The following is a 12,813-nucleotide window of genomic DNA, read 5'->3' as shown; positions in this document are numbered from 1 at the left end:
ATGTTTGTGTCATGTGTGTATGCATGTATATATGTATGTATTCTATTTGTGTGTATGCATGTAATGTGTGTGTATCAGAATCACTTTATTGCCAAGTATATCAATGTACAGCATACATAATACACAGGGAATTTGTTTCCGATAACCACTGCTCCCACACAGTGTACATACATAACAGACCAATACAAACAGGATCATTTCAAGGGGAGGGCATCAGGGTTGTATTTAGAGTAATGTGTCGAGTGCTGAGATTAGCGCAATGGGTCGGAATCGCTACATAAGTATATACGTATATGTATGTGTGTAGTACGGTACCATATGGGGGCTGATGGGGTGGAGGGTGGACGGAGATGTGCAAACAGTGATGGGAGTATGGAGAGGTGATGGGGTGATGGGGTGACATAGCTGTCCCGCCTTGACATGCCTTAATCTGATTAATACTGTATTGTGTTGAAAAATGTCTCTATGGTCCATAGGGAAATTTTCAACACAATGAAGTATTGATTTGATTACACCAGACTCCAGAGATATATATCCCCCATGCCCCCATTACGGAAAAAATGGGGGATGTGGCCTCGCAGGAGTACCACGGTAGGAGGTCATGCCCCCTATTTTCGGCACGCGCAGATGTCCCTTCTCTAACTCCAGTGTTGGGAGATATGTATGCGGCATATTGGACATTGCAGTGTGTGGCATATTGTGTCTGGGGCATTACGGTATGTGGCATAATGTGTCAGGCTTTACAGTGGGTGGCATAATATGTAAAGGGCATTTTTCGGTTATTATGCAGATTTTTTTTTTCACTTTAGTAGCTCTTCAGTCGGTTTATGTTGTCTCAAGTAGCTCATGCCCCAAAAAAGGTTGGAGACCACTGATGTAGACAGTGATGAACTCTCGACATGTTAGATATTGTCCCAGGTACCCCAGCAGTTACTAATGTGGGGTATACACCAGGACGATATGGCCCAAAACGAGCCAATTTAGATACAATCTCGACCGATTGTATGTAAATCGGCCGTGTTTTGGGCCATTTCGCCGCCCTTTTGTTGCGATCCTGAACCGATGCATGGCCCCGCGGGTCCGTCGGTCTTTTCTGAGATCCTACTTGCATCAGAAACAACCATTGTAGTGGGTGGGGGTCGCGAGCATTACCATGTTAAGCAAATGATTACATCCTGTCTAGACAATGAAGCAAGCAGGGTGCTTTAAATGGAATCCCGAGCATGGAAACACTTGCAGTAATACTAATTAGTGGAAGCCAGGCAAGGTTTACATATTGACATGATGTGATTCCGCACTTTGATTAGTAGACACAAGTGTAAAGTCTTTTTCAAACAGACTTTGAGCTGTCATTGTGAAAGCCTCAATCCATCAACATGAAAGTTTTTATAAGATCAGTCCCCTGGAATGGCTTCCAGCCATGGTATTTCTGCTGGTAAACACCATGAGTTATAGCTGGAACACATGTATTTTTGATGTGTGATAGCACAGGTGTGGTGGAGCATTCGCTTTAGTGCCCTAGCGCATTTAAATAACAAACAAGCCCGAACATCTGACTTGTCTCTGGGCACGGTGATCTCAGCCAGGAAAACAAGCTCATTTAGTTGTTGCTATTTTATCAGGCTTTGTGGTAATTCATATGAGCCTGTCTCAGTTGACTACCTAAAAATGTGTTTGTTTTTCCTGACAAACGCAGAATATCTGTAAAAATGGCTTTGGCGAGCAAAGCAGTAAGCTTGTCAGCATGTTACTAGAGGAAGCTTCTCTGTAAAGGTATGAGGAGTGTTTGCCTAAGCCCTAAAGGGATCCTTTAAAATGTAACCGAATCTGATCTAATAGCCACATTCGGAGGGGAATGGAGAGTAATACAGCAGAGCTCATAGCTTTGGAATGCAGAGCTCAAGGGGAAAGCCTGCTCTCTGTAAAGGACGTCACTGAGAACAGGAAAATCATTGTGTGGTGATGATGTCATGTCAGACACACGAGAGCCTCGCCAAGCACATCTATCATTTCAACCTAAAGGACTGGAAAATTGCACTAATGAATACAGTATGTATTTAATGCCCCTTGGTATAGAGTAAAAAAGGTACTGTTAAACAATTGGTAATACAGGTTGAGTATCCCTTATCCAAAATGCTCGGGACCAGAAGAATTTTGGATAACCGATTAGTCCGTATTTTAGAATATTTTTATATTTCAATGATGCATCTTGAAGTATATTGCATTTATGTTGTACAAACACATCAAACACATGAAATACACACAAATATATTTTAGTTGTGCATAAAATAAGGTTTCAAAACATGAAACAAAGTTTGTGTACAACTTCAGATACTGCATTTAAATGCCAAGCAATCATTGCCTTACACATATTTAGTGCCAGTTACATATCATGTCCCCAGTAGTGCTGTTACAGATGTCCCCAGTAGTGCCAGTAACATATCATGTCCCCAGTAGTGCCGTTACAGATGTCCCCAGTAGTGCCAGTTACATATCATGTCCCCAGTAGTGCTGTTACAGATGTCCCCAGTAGTGCCAGTTACATATCATGTCCCCAGTAGTGCTGTTACAGATGTCCTCAGTAGTGCCAGTTACATATCATGTCCTCAGTAGTGCTGTTACAGATGTCCCCAGTAGTGCCAGTTACATATCATGTCCCCAGTAGTGCTGTTACAGATGTCCCCAGTAGTGCCAGTTACATATCATGTCCCCAGTAGTGCTGTTACAGATGTCCCCAGTAGTGCCAGTTAAATATCATGTCCCCAGTAGTGCTGTTACAGATGTCCCCAGTAGTGCCAGTTACATATCATGTCCCCAGAAGTGCCAGTTACATATCATGTCCCCAGTAGTGCAAGCTACATATCATGTCCCCAGTAGTGCAAGTTACATATCATGTCCTCAGTAGTGCCAGCTACATGCAAATATAATATGCAAATATTTGTTTTGAGGCACCCACTTTATAAATCCCATTGGCTGCTTAACCAAGATTCAGCATTAGTCACAGACATTCTGAGTAGCCTTATGACCAAGCAGTATGATGGCAGGAAGTAAGGTTACAGAAACTTTGCAGCTTCAAACATGCATACCTCCCAACTTTAAAAGTCCCAAGAACAGGACTTGCCAAGCTGGAGGCGTGTCGTGTTAAAAAAGGGGACAGGGTTACAGGTGCCACCCTGGACAGCTCCCGTCTCCTTCCCCACACTGTATTCAGCGGTTACCAGTGGTGATCCTTGGCTCCCCCAACTTGCCACTGTCATCCATGGGAAGAACAGTGGAATAGTCTGTAATTAGCGGGACTGTCCCGCTGTAATCAGAACTGTTGGGAGGTAGGAACATGACTCCATAATGGTGATGTAGACATGGTCAAAGCACAGTAATGGAATGTTCCACAAATATTTCATCTCCTCCTGAGGACCAAACTGGTGGTGCTCAATCCTTCGTTCAACTAAATGAACTGGCAGCTACATCTGATGTACTGAATGTGTCTACGTCCCTCTGTTATGGTAATAATCTCAGAATAATACTACTTGTCATCCCGTAATAACGGAAATCCCAAATCTAGTATCAGTGGCTGATTGCAAACGCTAAAATAACCTTTGAATTGGCAACATTTTCACCCAAATAGTATTGGGCAAAGGTGAAGGTTTAGGGAGGTATGCAATGTGGGATCACAGTTGTCGATACCCGCCGACAGCCGTGATCCAGGCCCGTTTGCGGTCAGATCGACTGCATAACGACAGACGGGATTCCATGTCCCGCCTGCCGATGGGCGCAAATGAGGCGTTGCCGTGAAAAACAGCCGTGGAGTGTCGATCTACGGCCCGGATAACGACAATCCACGGCCGTTATCGGCAGAACGGGCCCGACAGCTTTGGAATTCGGGCCCGTTCTGCCGTTATCCCGCATCAATGCTGTCGTTAATGACATAATTGAATAGGGAGCCGCCGCTATTTCCCACGTCAGAAATAGCGGCGGCAGATTGCATTTCCCCTTAAGGCCCCCATACATTAGGCCGACTTGTCCTCAGGAGAAGTCGGACCCAATTCTCCTGTGAGCCACCCAGGAGCTCCCCGGGAGGCTCACATACAATTTGGCACTTGATGAGCCAAATTTGACATGTGATAAATCGCTTGCGATTTATCACATGTCGGGGAACAGGGGGCGGGCGGTGATCCTCATCAGGGGGGGCAGTGGGGCGGGCAGCGGGTCCCTGAGCGCTTAGCTGGCGGCGCCGGCAAGTGCTGACCTGGCCGGGGCGTTGTGATGATCACAGTCTCTCATTCAGCAGCGCTGCGGGACGGGACGCGCAGTGCCGGGTATGAGATTTTTAAAAAACCTGTCAAATGACTGTTTTTTTTTTCTGATTGGCTGAGAGCTCTCAGCCAATCAGAGAACGGCCAGTCATTTGACACGTATTTTAAAAATCTAATACACGCCACTGCGCGTCCCACTCCTGTCCCGCAGCACTGATGAATGAGAGAATGTGATCATCACACCGCCCCGGCCAGGTCAGCACTCGCTGGCGCCGCCAGCTAAGCGCTCAGGGACCCGCTGCCCATCCCACTGCTCCCCCCGGTTGTCTGCATGCATATGCCTGTCAGGTGGGCAGGCATATGCATACAGGGAGGTCGGACGTGATCTTATGTGCTGACCGTCTGACCTCCCTGATCCGGTCCGATACGCACGGACCGGATCAGGATCGGATCAGATATCAGACACCTGCGATTGGATCGGATCAGATCAGATATCAGACACCTGCGATTTTGGGCCGATTTCACCCGGTTATCGCCCCAAAGTGCCGAAATCGGATGAAATCGTCCCAAAATCGCATAGTGTATGGTGGCCTTTAGTGTCACTGACACAGATGCACTAAGCTTCAAAAAGTGATTAAAAAAAGTGATAAAAAGGAGAGTGATAAACAGCCAGCCAATCATCTACTACCTGCCACGTCACAGACCGTGTTTGAACAATGTCAGACAGGAGCTGATTAGTTGGTTGTTTATTACTCTCCACTTTATCACTTTGTAGCTTAGTGCATCTGGCCCTTTATAACTGGAAAGCTGGGACAATACTTGCACCTTTACTAAAAGCCTCCTTTCTTCTAACCAGGTTCCGTTTCATTTGGTTTAATTTTTTGTTTATTCTATGGATCCATGAGAAATGTATGAATGAGTCCATCCCTGATATCAGTTTAATAACTAAATATTTATGTAGTGTAGAAATGCACTTAATGAAGAACTAGGTGATCACTACCAAAATTGGGGAATCCAATTAGCCCCGAAAAAAAACATTGGGAATTACGGTTTTTCGCTAGTTTTCCTCAAAGTGTTTCTCCAATGTTTTATTTCAGGCTATTGCTCGAAAAAGGGCAGCTTCGTAGCATTTGGTTTTGTCTGCAAGCTTATCAGGGTTAATTGGATAGTTCCAGCAGATGTACTTACTCATGATCAGTGACCGCGGGTTATTGTACAATGACTATAACCACAACCAGCTGAAAAGACATTTCGGTACTTGTGTATTATCTGGGCGCCCGATTTTTTCATTGGGCCGTTAAAATCGCGTCAATCGCATCGCATCCAACCAAATTGCATGCGGTGTGATGCAATGCATGCGATTTTTCCATAGGAATCAATGTTAAATGGTCCCAAATGGTCCCTGAAACCATTAGGGTCAATCTGAAATGCCCCCCAGGCCCCCCCATTGTTATGCCCCCTCATTGTTAACGCCACCCCACCATCAAAGCCATCCCGAAGCATGGCGAGTGCAGCGAGCCGGCGAGGGGTGGCGGTACGCGTCCTCCGACCTTTTCATACCCCCACTATCCACGTCGGCATGGAGTTGATTTTATATAGTGTGGCGAGCGCAGCGAGCCACCGAGCCCAAAGCGTGGCGAGCGCAGCGAGCCGCTAGATGGGACGCGCATTACTGGTATTACGCGTCCCCTCGCGGGGCTCACTGAGCTCGCCACGCTTCGGGCTCGGTGGCTCGCCACGCTCGCCACACTATATAAAATCAACTCCACGCCGATGTGGATAGTGGGGGTATGAAAGGTCGGAGGACGCGTACCACCGCATGCGATTTGGTTGCATGCGATGTGATTGACGCGATTTTATCGCGGGAAATCGCATTGATCGCATCGCATTGCATGCCTTAAGTTAAGGCATGCAATTAACAAAGTCGGGCACCCAGATAATACACAAGTACCGACATTTGTAATTTACTGAATACAGGTTTACTGAGTATTGACCTTGTCAAAAACGAATTACAGTCCTTTCCAACTTTTACTGTTTTTAGTGTGGCCAAATAATGTTATGCATGAAGAAAAACAATTCCAGACAGTAAAAACGTCTTTTAAAATGCAATGCATTATTAGTCTGGCCCATGATATTAACAATACACTTCTGTCTGTGAGACCCATCTGTGTTCCATTATTACACAAGGGCCTGTGATGTTCTATGCTGTAATAGAATATCGTGGTTGGTGGAATTAAAGATAGATATGCGTATATGGATATGTTTATATATAATTATGTACCAAATCTATTATAACATGCATGTCTTGTTTTCTAGTTAAATCAGCTGGATAAGGCGGCAGAAGCTGCTCATACATTTTTCATGGCCAATCCTGAGCATATGGAAGTGCAGAAAGATTTAAAGAGTTACCAAGTAAACCCAGATGTCCCGCTGATTGACAGGGAGCGACGTGCTTATATGGTAAGAGTACATGGCTGACACATTACTACACATCACTTAGTCCAGGCATCCTATATATTAATGAGGGTACAGTACAGTGCTCAGTAATTGTGTAAAGAATCAAAGTAAACCACACCACATATGTTTCTCATTACAATGTATTTCCCACTGGCCATTCATACTCCCTTCAGTCAATTCAGCTGCATTTGTTTTGGCTTTTTATGTACCCATTTATCATGTTCATCTAATTTTACATTGTTTCTGTTTAAAAATCTGCTATATGTCTGTGTGCTTATTACTGTCAGCACCTCTGACCCGTATTGTTAAAAATATGTCAATCATTTTAAAGTAACATTACTATGTGTTGGAAGTGGATGCTCTAATGATATATAATAGTTCCAACTATAGTACTTTGTGGTTGTTTTTCTACAGGCTCCCTACCATAACTGTATACCGTGTTTCGACATTTTCTACAGGCTCCCTACCATAACTGTATACCGTGTTTCCCATAGGTCTTATTTTCGTGGGAGGGCTTATTTTAAAACATGCCCCACTGCTCCTTTAAAAAAATGCCCCACTGCGCCTTTAAAAAAATGCCCCAGTCCACAATTCCCATCCCAGTCATCCATATTGTACCGTACATGCCCCCACCTGTTTGTGTAACGGATCTCTTTAAAGGGATTACCGTACTGTACCAGTAACGGTATTGATGGACCAGCCGGCGCTGTGTGTGCTGAGCGGTGTTGAGCTGAGCGGTGATGTGCGCGGCGTGATGTGCGCGGCGTGACGTCATGCCGCGCCTACGGCAATGCATCCCTGGGAACGGGAGCCGCGGGGTTGCAGGCGAGGTGAGCGGGCATGAGAGAAGGTGAGCGGAGGGCAGCGGAGGTCAGCGGGGGTCAGCGGGGCTGAGCGGGGGCTACACTTACAAAATACCAAAAAATACATGGGAAATTTGATAGGGCTTAATTTCGGGGGAGGGCTTATTTTGGACCAGCGTCCAAAATCTGGGGTAGGGCTTATTATCGGGGTAGGTCTAATTATCGGGGAAACACGGTAGTTCTAGCACTTGCATATAGTTGCTGCTGGGACATCTGACACTCACTTCTGACATCACACCACGTCTCCCTGAAGTAGTATTGGATGCCCATTGCCTATACAGTATGTCTATAGATGCTGTTCCCAACTAAATTAGAGGCCCTACACAGGGAGATGTGCTGAGTGTTCTGAGCAATACTAGATTGCTCAGAACGCTCAGCACACAGCAATGTGTCAGCTCGGTGTGCTGAGCGATCTGTCAGGGCCAGTGTTTTCTGCTGAGAACACTGGCCCTGGCCTATTAATATCCAGCAAGCTGCATATTAACTACTGGGCAATAGTGATGCTACAGATGAAGCCCCTGTCATCTTGGCTGGGGGCTGGTGATGCGTGGCACCGGAGCGCCCCAGGCGGGGGCAGGGGGGTTCCCCTGCGCTCACACGCTCCACTGGGGGGGGGGGGGGGTGATCCGTCCGCTGCGCTCCACTCCACGGGGGGGGGGGGGGGGGAGTTGGTGGTTGGAGATGCGGCGGGGGGAGGGGGTTGGAGATGCGGCTCTGGGTGGGTTCCAGGGGGGGGGGTCACTGGGGTCACTCCCAGCTCCTTTCTTCCTGCTCTCCTCGGATAGAGCTTTGCCGCTGCTGCTTCTTCTGCTGCACAGTACCCCTCTCCAGTGGCCGGCACCCTAGGCAAATGCCTAATGCTGCCTAGTGGTGGCGCAGGCCCTGCACGCACCCGTGGCAATGGAGCTCCCTGCCGATGTCCGGCACCGCCAACGGTCCCCCTCGCTGCCCTGACCCCCCTCCCTAACCCTGCCTGTCTCCCTGAAGCGGAGACAGACAGGGTGCCGCTGCCCAGCCGTCGGGAGACTGGGACACGCGTGCGTCCCAGTTTAATAGAGTCCCAGTCCGCCGGCACTCGCCAGAGGGGACGTTCTGTCGGGCGCCGGGCAAAGATGACAGGGGCTTCATCTGTATCGCTATGGCCCCTACACACGGAGCAATGTATGGGGCATTTTCTTAGCGATCTAGTGAGATCACTTAGTAAATGCCCTTAAATTGCTACGTGTGTAGGCCCTAATAGAGATTGATTTTGTTGTGAGGGGGAAGGGAGGGTACATTTCTGGATACATTCTTTTATAGGTTTCTAGTGGAAAATGCATTGTAAAATGCCCATGTGATACCCATACTTGCACTACTCAGTGTGACTTCTACTGGGATCCGGGTGATTGGTGGTCGACATTCATTAGGTCAACACCATATGGTCGAGATGCACTATGGTGATAGAGACAAAATGTCAACACAAGCAAAAGGCCAGAACGGCTATGGTCAACACATTATTTACAAAAAAAAAAAACCCATGGCAAACTTTTCATGTGTTGACCTTTTGGCTTGTGACAAAAGTTTTCCCGTCTCGACCTTGTGCACTTTGACCCCATAATTCGTACCCCTGCTACTATGCATAACTATTGCAAGAGCACTGTAATGATTTTATTTACATTCACTCAGAGGAACTGAGAGATTCCGATAATGTAATGACAATGTACTGGTATACTCTAAACATAATAAATAAAATGTATTATATATATAAATATATATATATAATATCCATATGTATAGACTGATGGTCACCACTACATCCATCCTGCAAAGTGATCAATAAGTAAAATAATTATTTCAGGACACATGAAGGATGGGTAAAAGTATATTAGATCATTGCATTTACTATAGTGTACTTGGTGCCGGGACCACGCCAATGACGGGGAGTGGGTGAGTGGTGGCAGGTGGGTTCCGGTATTGCGACCAGCAGCAGTCCCCCTCCTACAATAAGGTAGGAGTCGCTGCTGGGTCCAGTGCATCTGATTCAGCAGTTATGCTTTTTTTTTTACCTTCTTGTAGTTTCTCTATTACTACTTATGGCAGGGATATAAATATTATCAATGTAATTTACAATAAAATATAAAGCTGGGCATACACTAGGGCGACTTCTCCCCTTGGAGAAGTCACCTGCGATCCCCCCTTGAGCCGCTGGGGACCTTCCTGCCATTGTACAATAGTCACATTGTCTGTTCATGTGGTCGCCAAAAATCTGGTTCAGACCTTTCCCTCTCTAGGCTGCTGTTAGGCAAAAGAACATTGCTAGGGTTAAGAGAAAGTGACAAAGCCAATCAGAGCACAGACTTTACCCCTCTGGCAAGAGCCATGTATGGATCCACACACAAACCTGTCACAGTCCCACAATCAGTCAGCTGACTGCATGAGCAAAAAATACAGTGACACAAAAATACCCACAAGCGCTAAATGTCCACAAATGTAAACTTTTACTATTTATGTTGGATTGAGTAGACACAATACAAAAAAAAAAACTGTTGGATAAATATAATCACTATCCCTCCAGCCCTCCGGAACCCTGCGAATGTGCAGCGAATCCTAAACAGAATTTGCTGCACATCATGACAAAAATCATTGAATACCTGTCTAAGATGGTAGATCTATTGAAGATGGGATGTTTCTATGGGAAACTACTCAGATTCTATTATCTTCTAGAACAGGGATGGCCAAACCGGTCCTCGAGATCTACCAACGGTCCATGTTTTCCAGATCACCTAGCTGGTGCACATCTGTAGTCAATACTAACGGTCACATTTTCAAACCTGCTGCTTTCATTCCTACTATAGATCCACAGGTTGCCTGGAATACATGCACCGTAGGTAGATCTTGAGGACAGGTTCTAGAAGGTGCTAAATAAATAAGTAGTAGATGCTGATTTGTTTCTATGGGCAACATCCCATCTTGAAAACTCACCTCTTCAGGCAAGCCTATCATATTTAAGTTCTACACGCATTACCATCTGAGGCACTTATGTATTATATAGCTTCCCTTCTGGACTTGTAACTTGGTGGGACTGCTATGCTATTACTGATGCCTGTCCTTGTGTTTCCCTCCTATGTCCCTATAGAGTGTAAGCTTGCAGCAGGGTCCTCCTACCTCCAAGTCTGTCTGTTGTTACCCAGTTTGTTTTATCAATTTCTACTCTTGTAAAAGCATAACGGAATCTGCTGCGCTATATAAGAAACTGTAAATAAATTAATAATTAATAAATCTTCATTAGAACTCCCATCTTAGTAAATAAATCACATAAAGGTAATTAAAAAGGTAACCATTACTAGTGAAAATGATTATGGGTGGGATTCTACTTTACAGCCAAACTCTGCAGTGCTAGCATGAAACCCTTCATTATTTCATTGCAATGATTTGTCTTACATTTATGTTGCTTAGTTATAACAGATGTTGCTTAGTTATTTGTAAATGTAAACTTTTACACATATGGATTTTTGTTTCTGTTTAATAAGAAACAGATTCTTTTATTACACACAGTTTCATTAGAAACTTTGGACTTTGAGTCATTGTCATTGAATATTCACTTTAGAAAAATCTGTATAACTCATCCTGTGGGCGTTTTTTTTTTTCGAGAAGGCGTCTATAGAAGAAGAATTACATATTGCCTAATGTTCCAACACATTACACTCTGCCAGGCTGAGCCGGTAGTAATGTCTAATAGCATTACAGATTTTAGCTGACTCTGCTGCCTCTATAAAATACCTCCTCTGCTCACTGCCTGAAAATACATTTTGTGTGATTGGTTTAACAGATGGAAATTATATTTTGGATTTCAATCATTTCTAGACACTAAAGTGGAAAAACAATTCAACTTCAAGGATCAAGTCACATACTCTAGAACATTTCTTGCCCTAGTCATAATAAACAAACTGTGCTTTTTAGTGATGCTTAAGGAAAATGGAACCATGAGAAACAGGTGATATCCATTATAATAAGCCAGTGATGCTAATATTTCTTTATTCACCTTTTAAATCACAGCTCTACATGTATGTACATAAGATGTATCCAACTGATGAAAATGAGGTCATAGTTCTTTAAACAAAGATCATTTTTTTCAGCATATGTCTGATCGCCTTTTATTAAAGGCATTTTAAAATCATCAATATTTGTTTTTATTTATTTGTATTTGTTTGTATTTGTATTGTTTGTATTTATTTGAGCATCTATTATTATTATTGTATAAAATATAATGTAGTTTTGTGTATAGCTTTTTCCACTGACCCCTCCTCCAGAGGTTTAGCGCGGAGCCCTGGCAAGCACAAATGCATGCTATGGCCACACGTTCCATCTTTTTTAATGCAATCTGTGTTTATCGTGGCAGTAAAAAAAATCAGTATCTGGATGCCGAGTCGACGGGGTTTAGATCAACCATGGTATTGTTGACCACCCTTAGTCGACCCCCGCTGAGTTAGATGCCTAAACATAGTCATGGCCGCTAGAGTGGCAATAACGCTAGTTAGACACCGGCGGGTGATAGGCGGGACCATGGTCAACGGGACTTTTTCAGGATTTTTTCGTACCGGTCCACTTGGATCACTCTTTACTATCCAAGCGGATATAGAGTTAGAACAGAATAGAGTGGCGAGCATAGAAAGACACCGTGCTCGAAGCATGGTGAGTGTAGCGAGGGCACACTGTGCACATATACAGTTTCCCCAGGGATCCCTGTGACATTCAACACCCAAAAAATCCTGAAAAAGTACAGTTGACTATGTGTCCATCAACCATGGTCCCGCCGAACAGCCGCCAGTGCCTAACTAGCGTTACTGCGTAGCAGCCGCCGACTATCTTCACGGGTCTAACTAAGCCAGGTCGACTAAGGGTGGTCGACAGTACCAGGACATGCACTTAAACTGGTGGGAGGGAGGTTCAGGGCAAATTTGAGGAAAAATGACTTCACAGAAAGCGTAGTAGATAAGTGTAATAGCCTCCCATCAGACATTAGAGCAATTTAATCATGCTTGGGGACAGGCAAGAATATCCTACAAATAACTGAGGATTAAGGATAAAAATAAGGGGCAGACTAGATTGGCAAAGTGGTTGTTTTCTGCCGTCAAATTCTATGTTTTTATGTATCAACATATGATCACTCACTCATATTTCTTCAGCAGAAAGAAGTGTAGAACCTGCACGTGTATTCAGCTTTAATAAAATAAGTCATTTATTCAATCACTGTAACATGC

The 12,813-nt window shown here is 44.7% G+C and overlaps 1 protein-coding gene across 3 annotated transcripts in view; it reads left to right on the top strand.

The window, feature by feature from the left end:
• The window catches only part of P3H2 (prolyl 3-hydroxylase 2), a 195,815-nt gene that overhangs the window by 112,742 nt on the left and 70,260 nt on the right, over positions 1-12,813 (top strand). For all 3 annotated transcript variants that reach the window (XM_083177536.1, XM_083177538.1, XM_083177537.1), the window contains exon 2: positions 6,570-6,713. In XM_083177536.1, coding sequence (XP_083033662.1) covers positions 6,570-6,713 — 144 coding nt within the window. The remainder of the gene's footprint in view (positions 1-6,569; positions 6,714-12,813) is intronic.

Source organism: Crinia signifera, chromosome 3 (genome assembly GCF_055691185.1).
Source record: "Crinia signifera chromosome 3, ASM5569118v1, whole genome shotgun sequence".
In the NCBI taxonomy this organism is placed as follows: Eukaryota; Metazoa; Chordata; class Amphibia; order Anura; family Myobatrachidae; genus Crinia; species Crinia signifera.
This window is presented reverse-complemented; position numbering and strand designations above follow the sequence as displayed.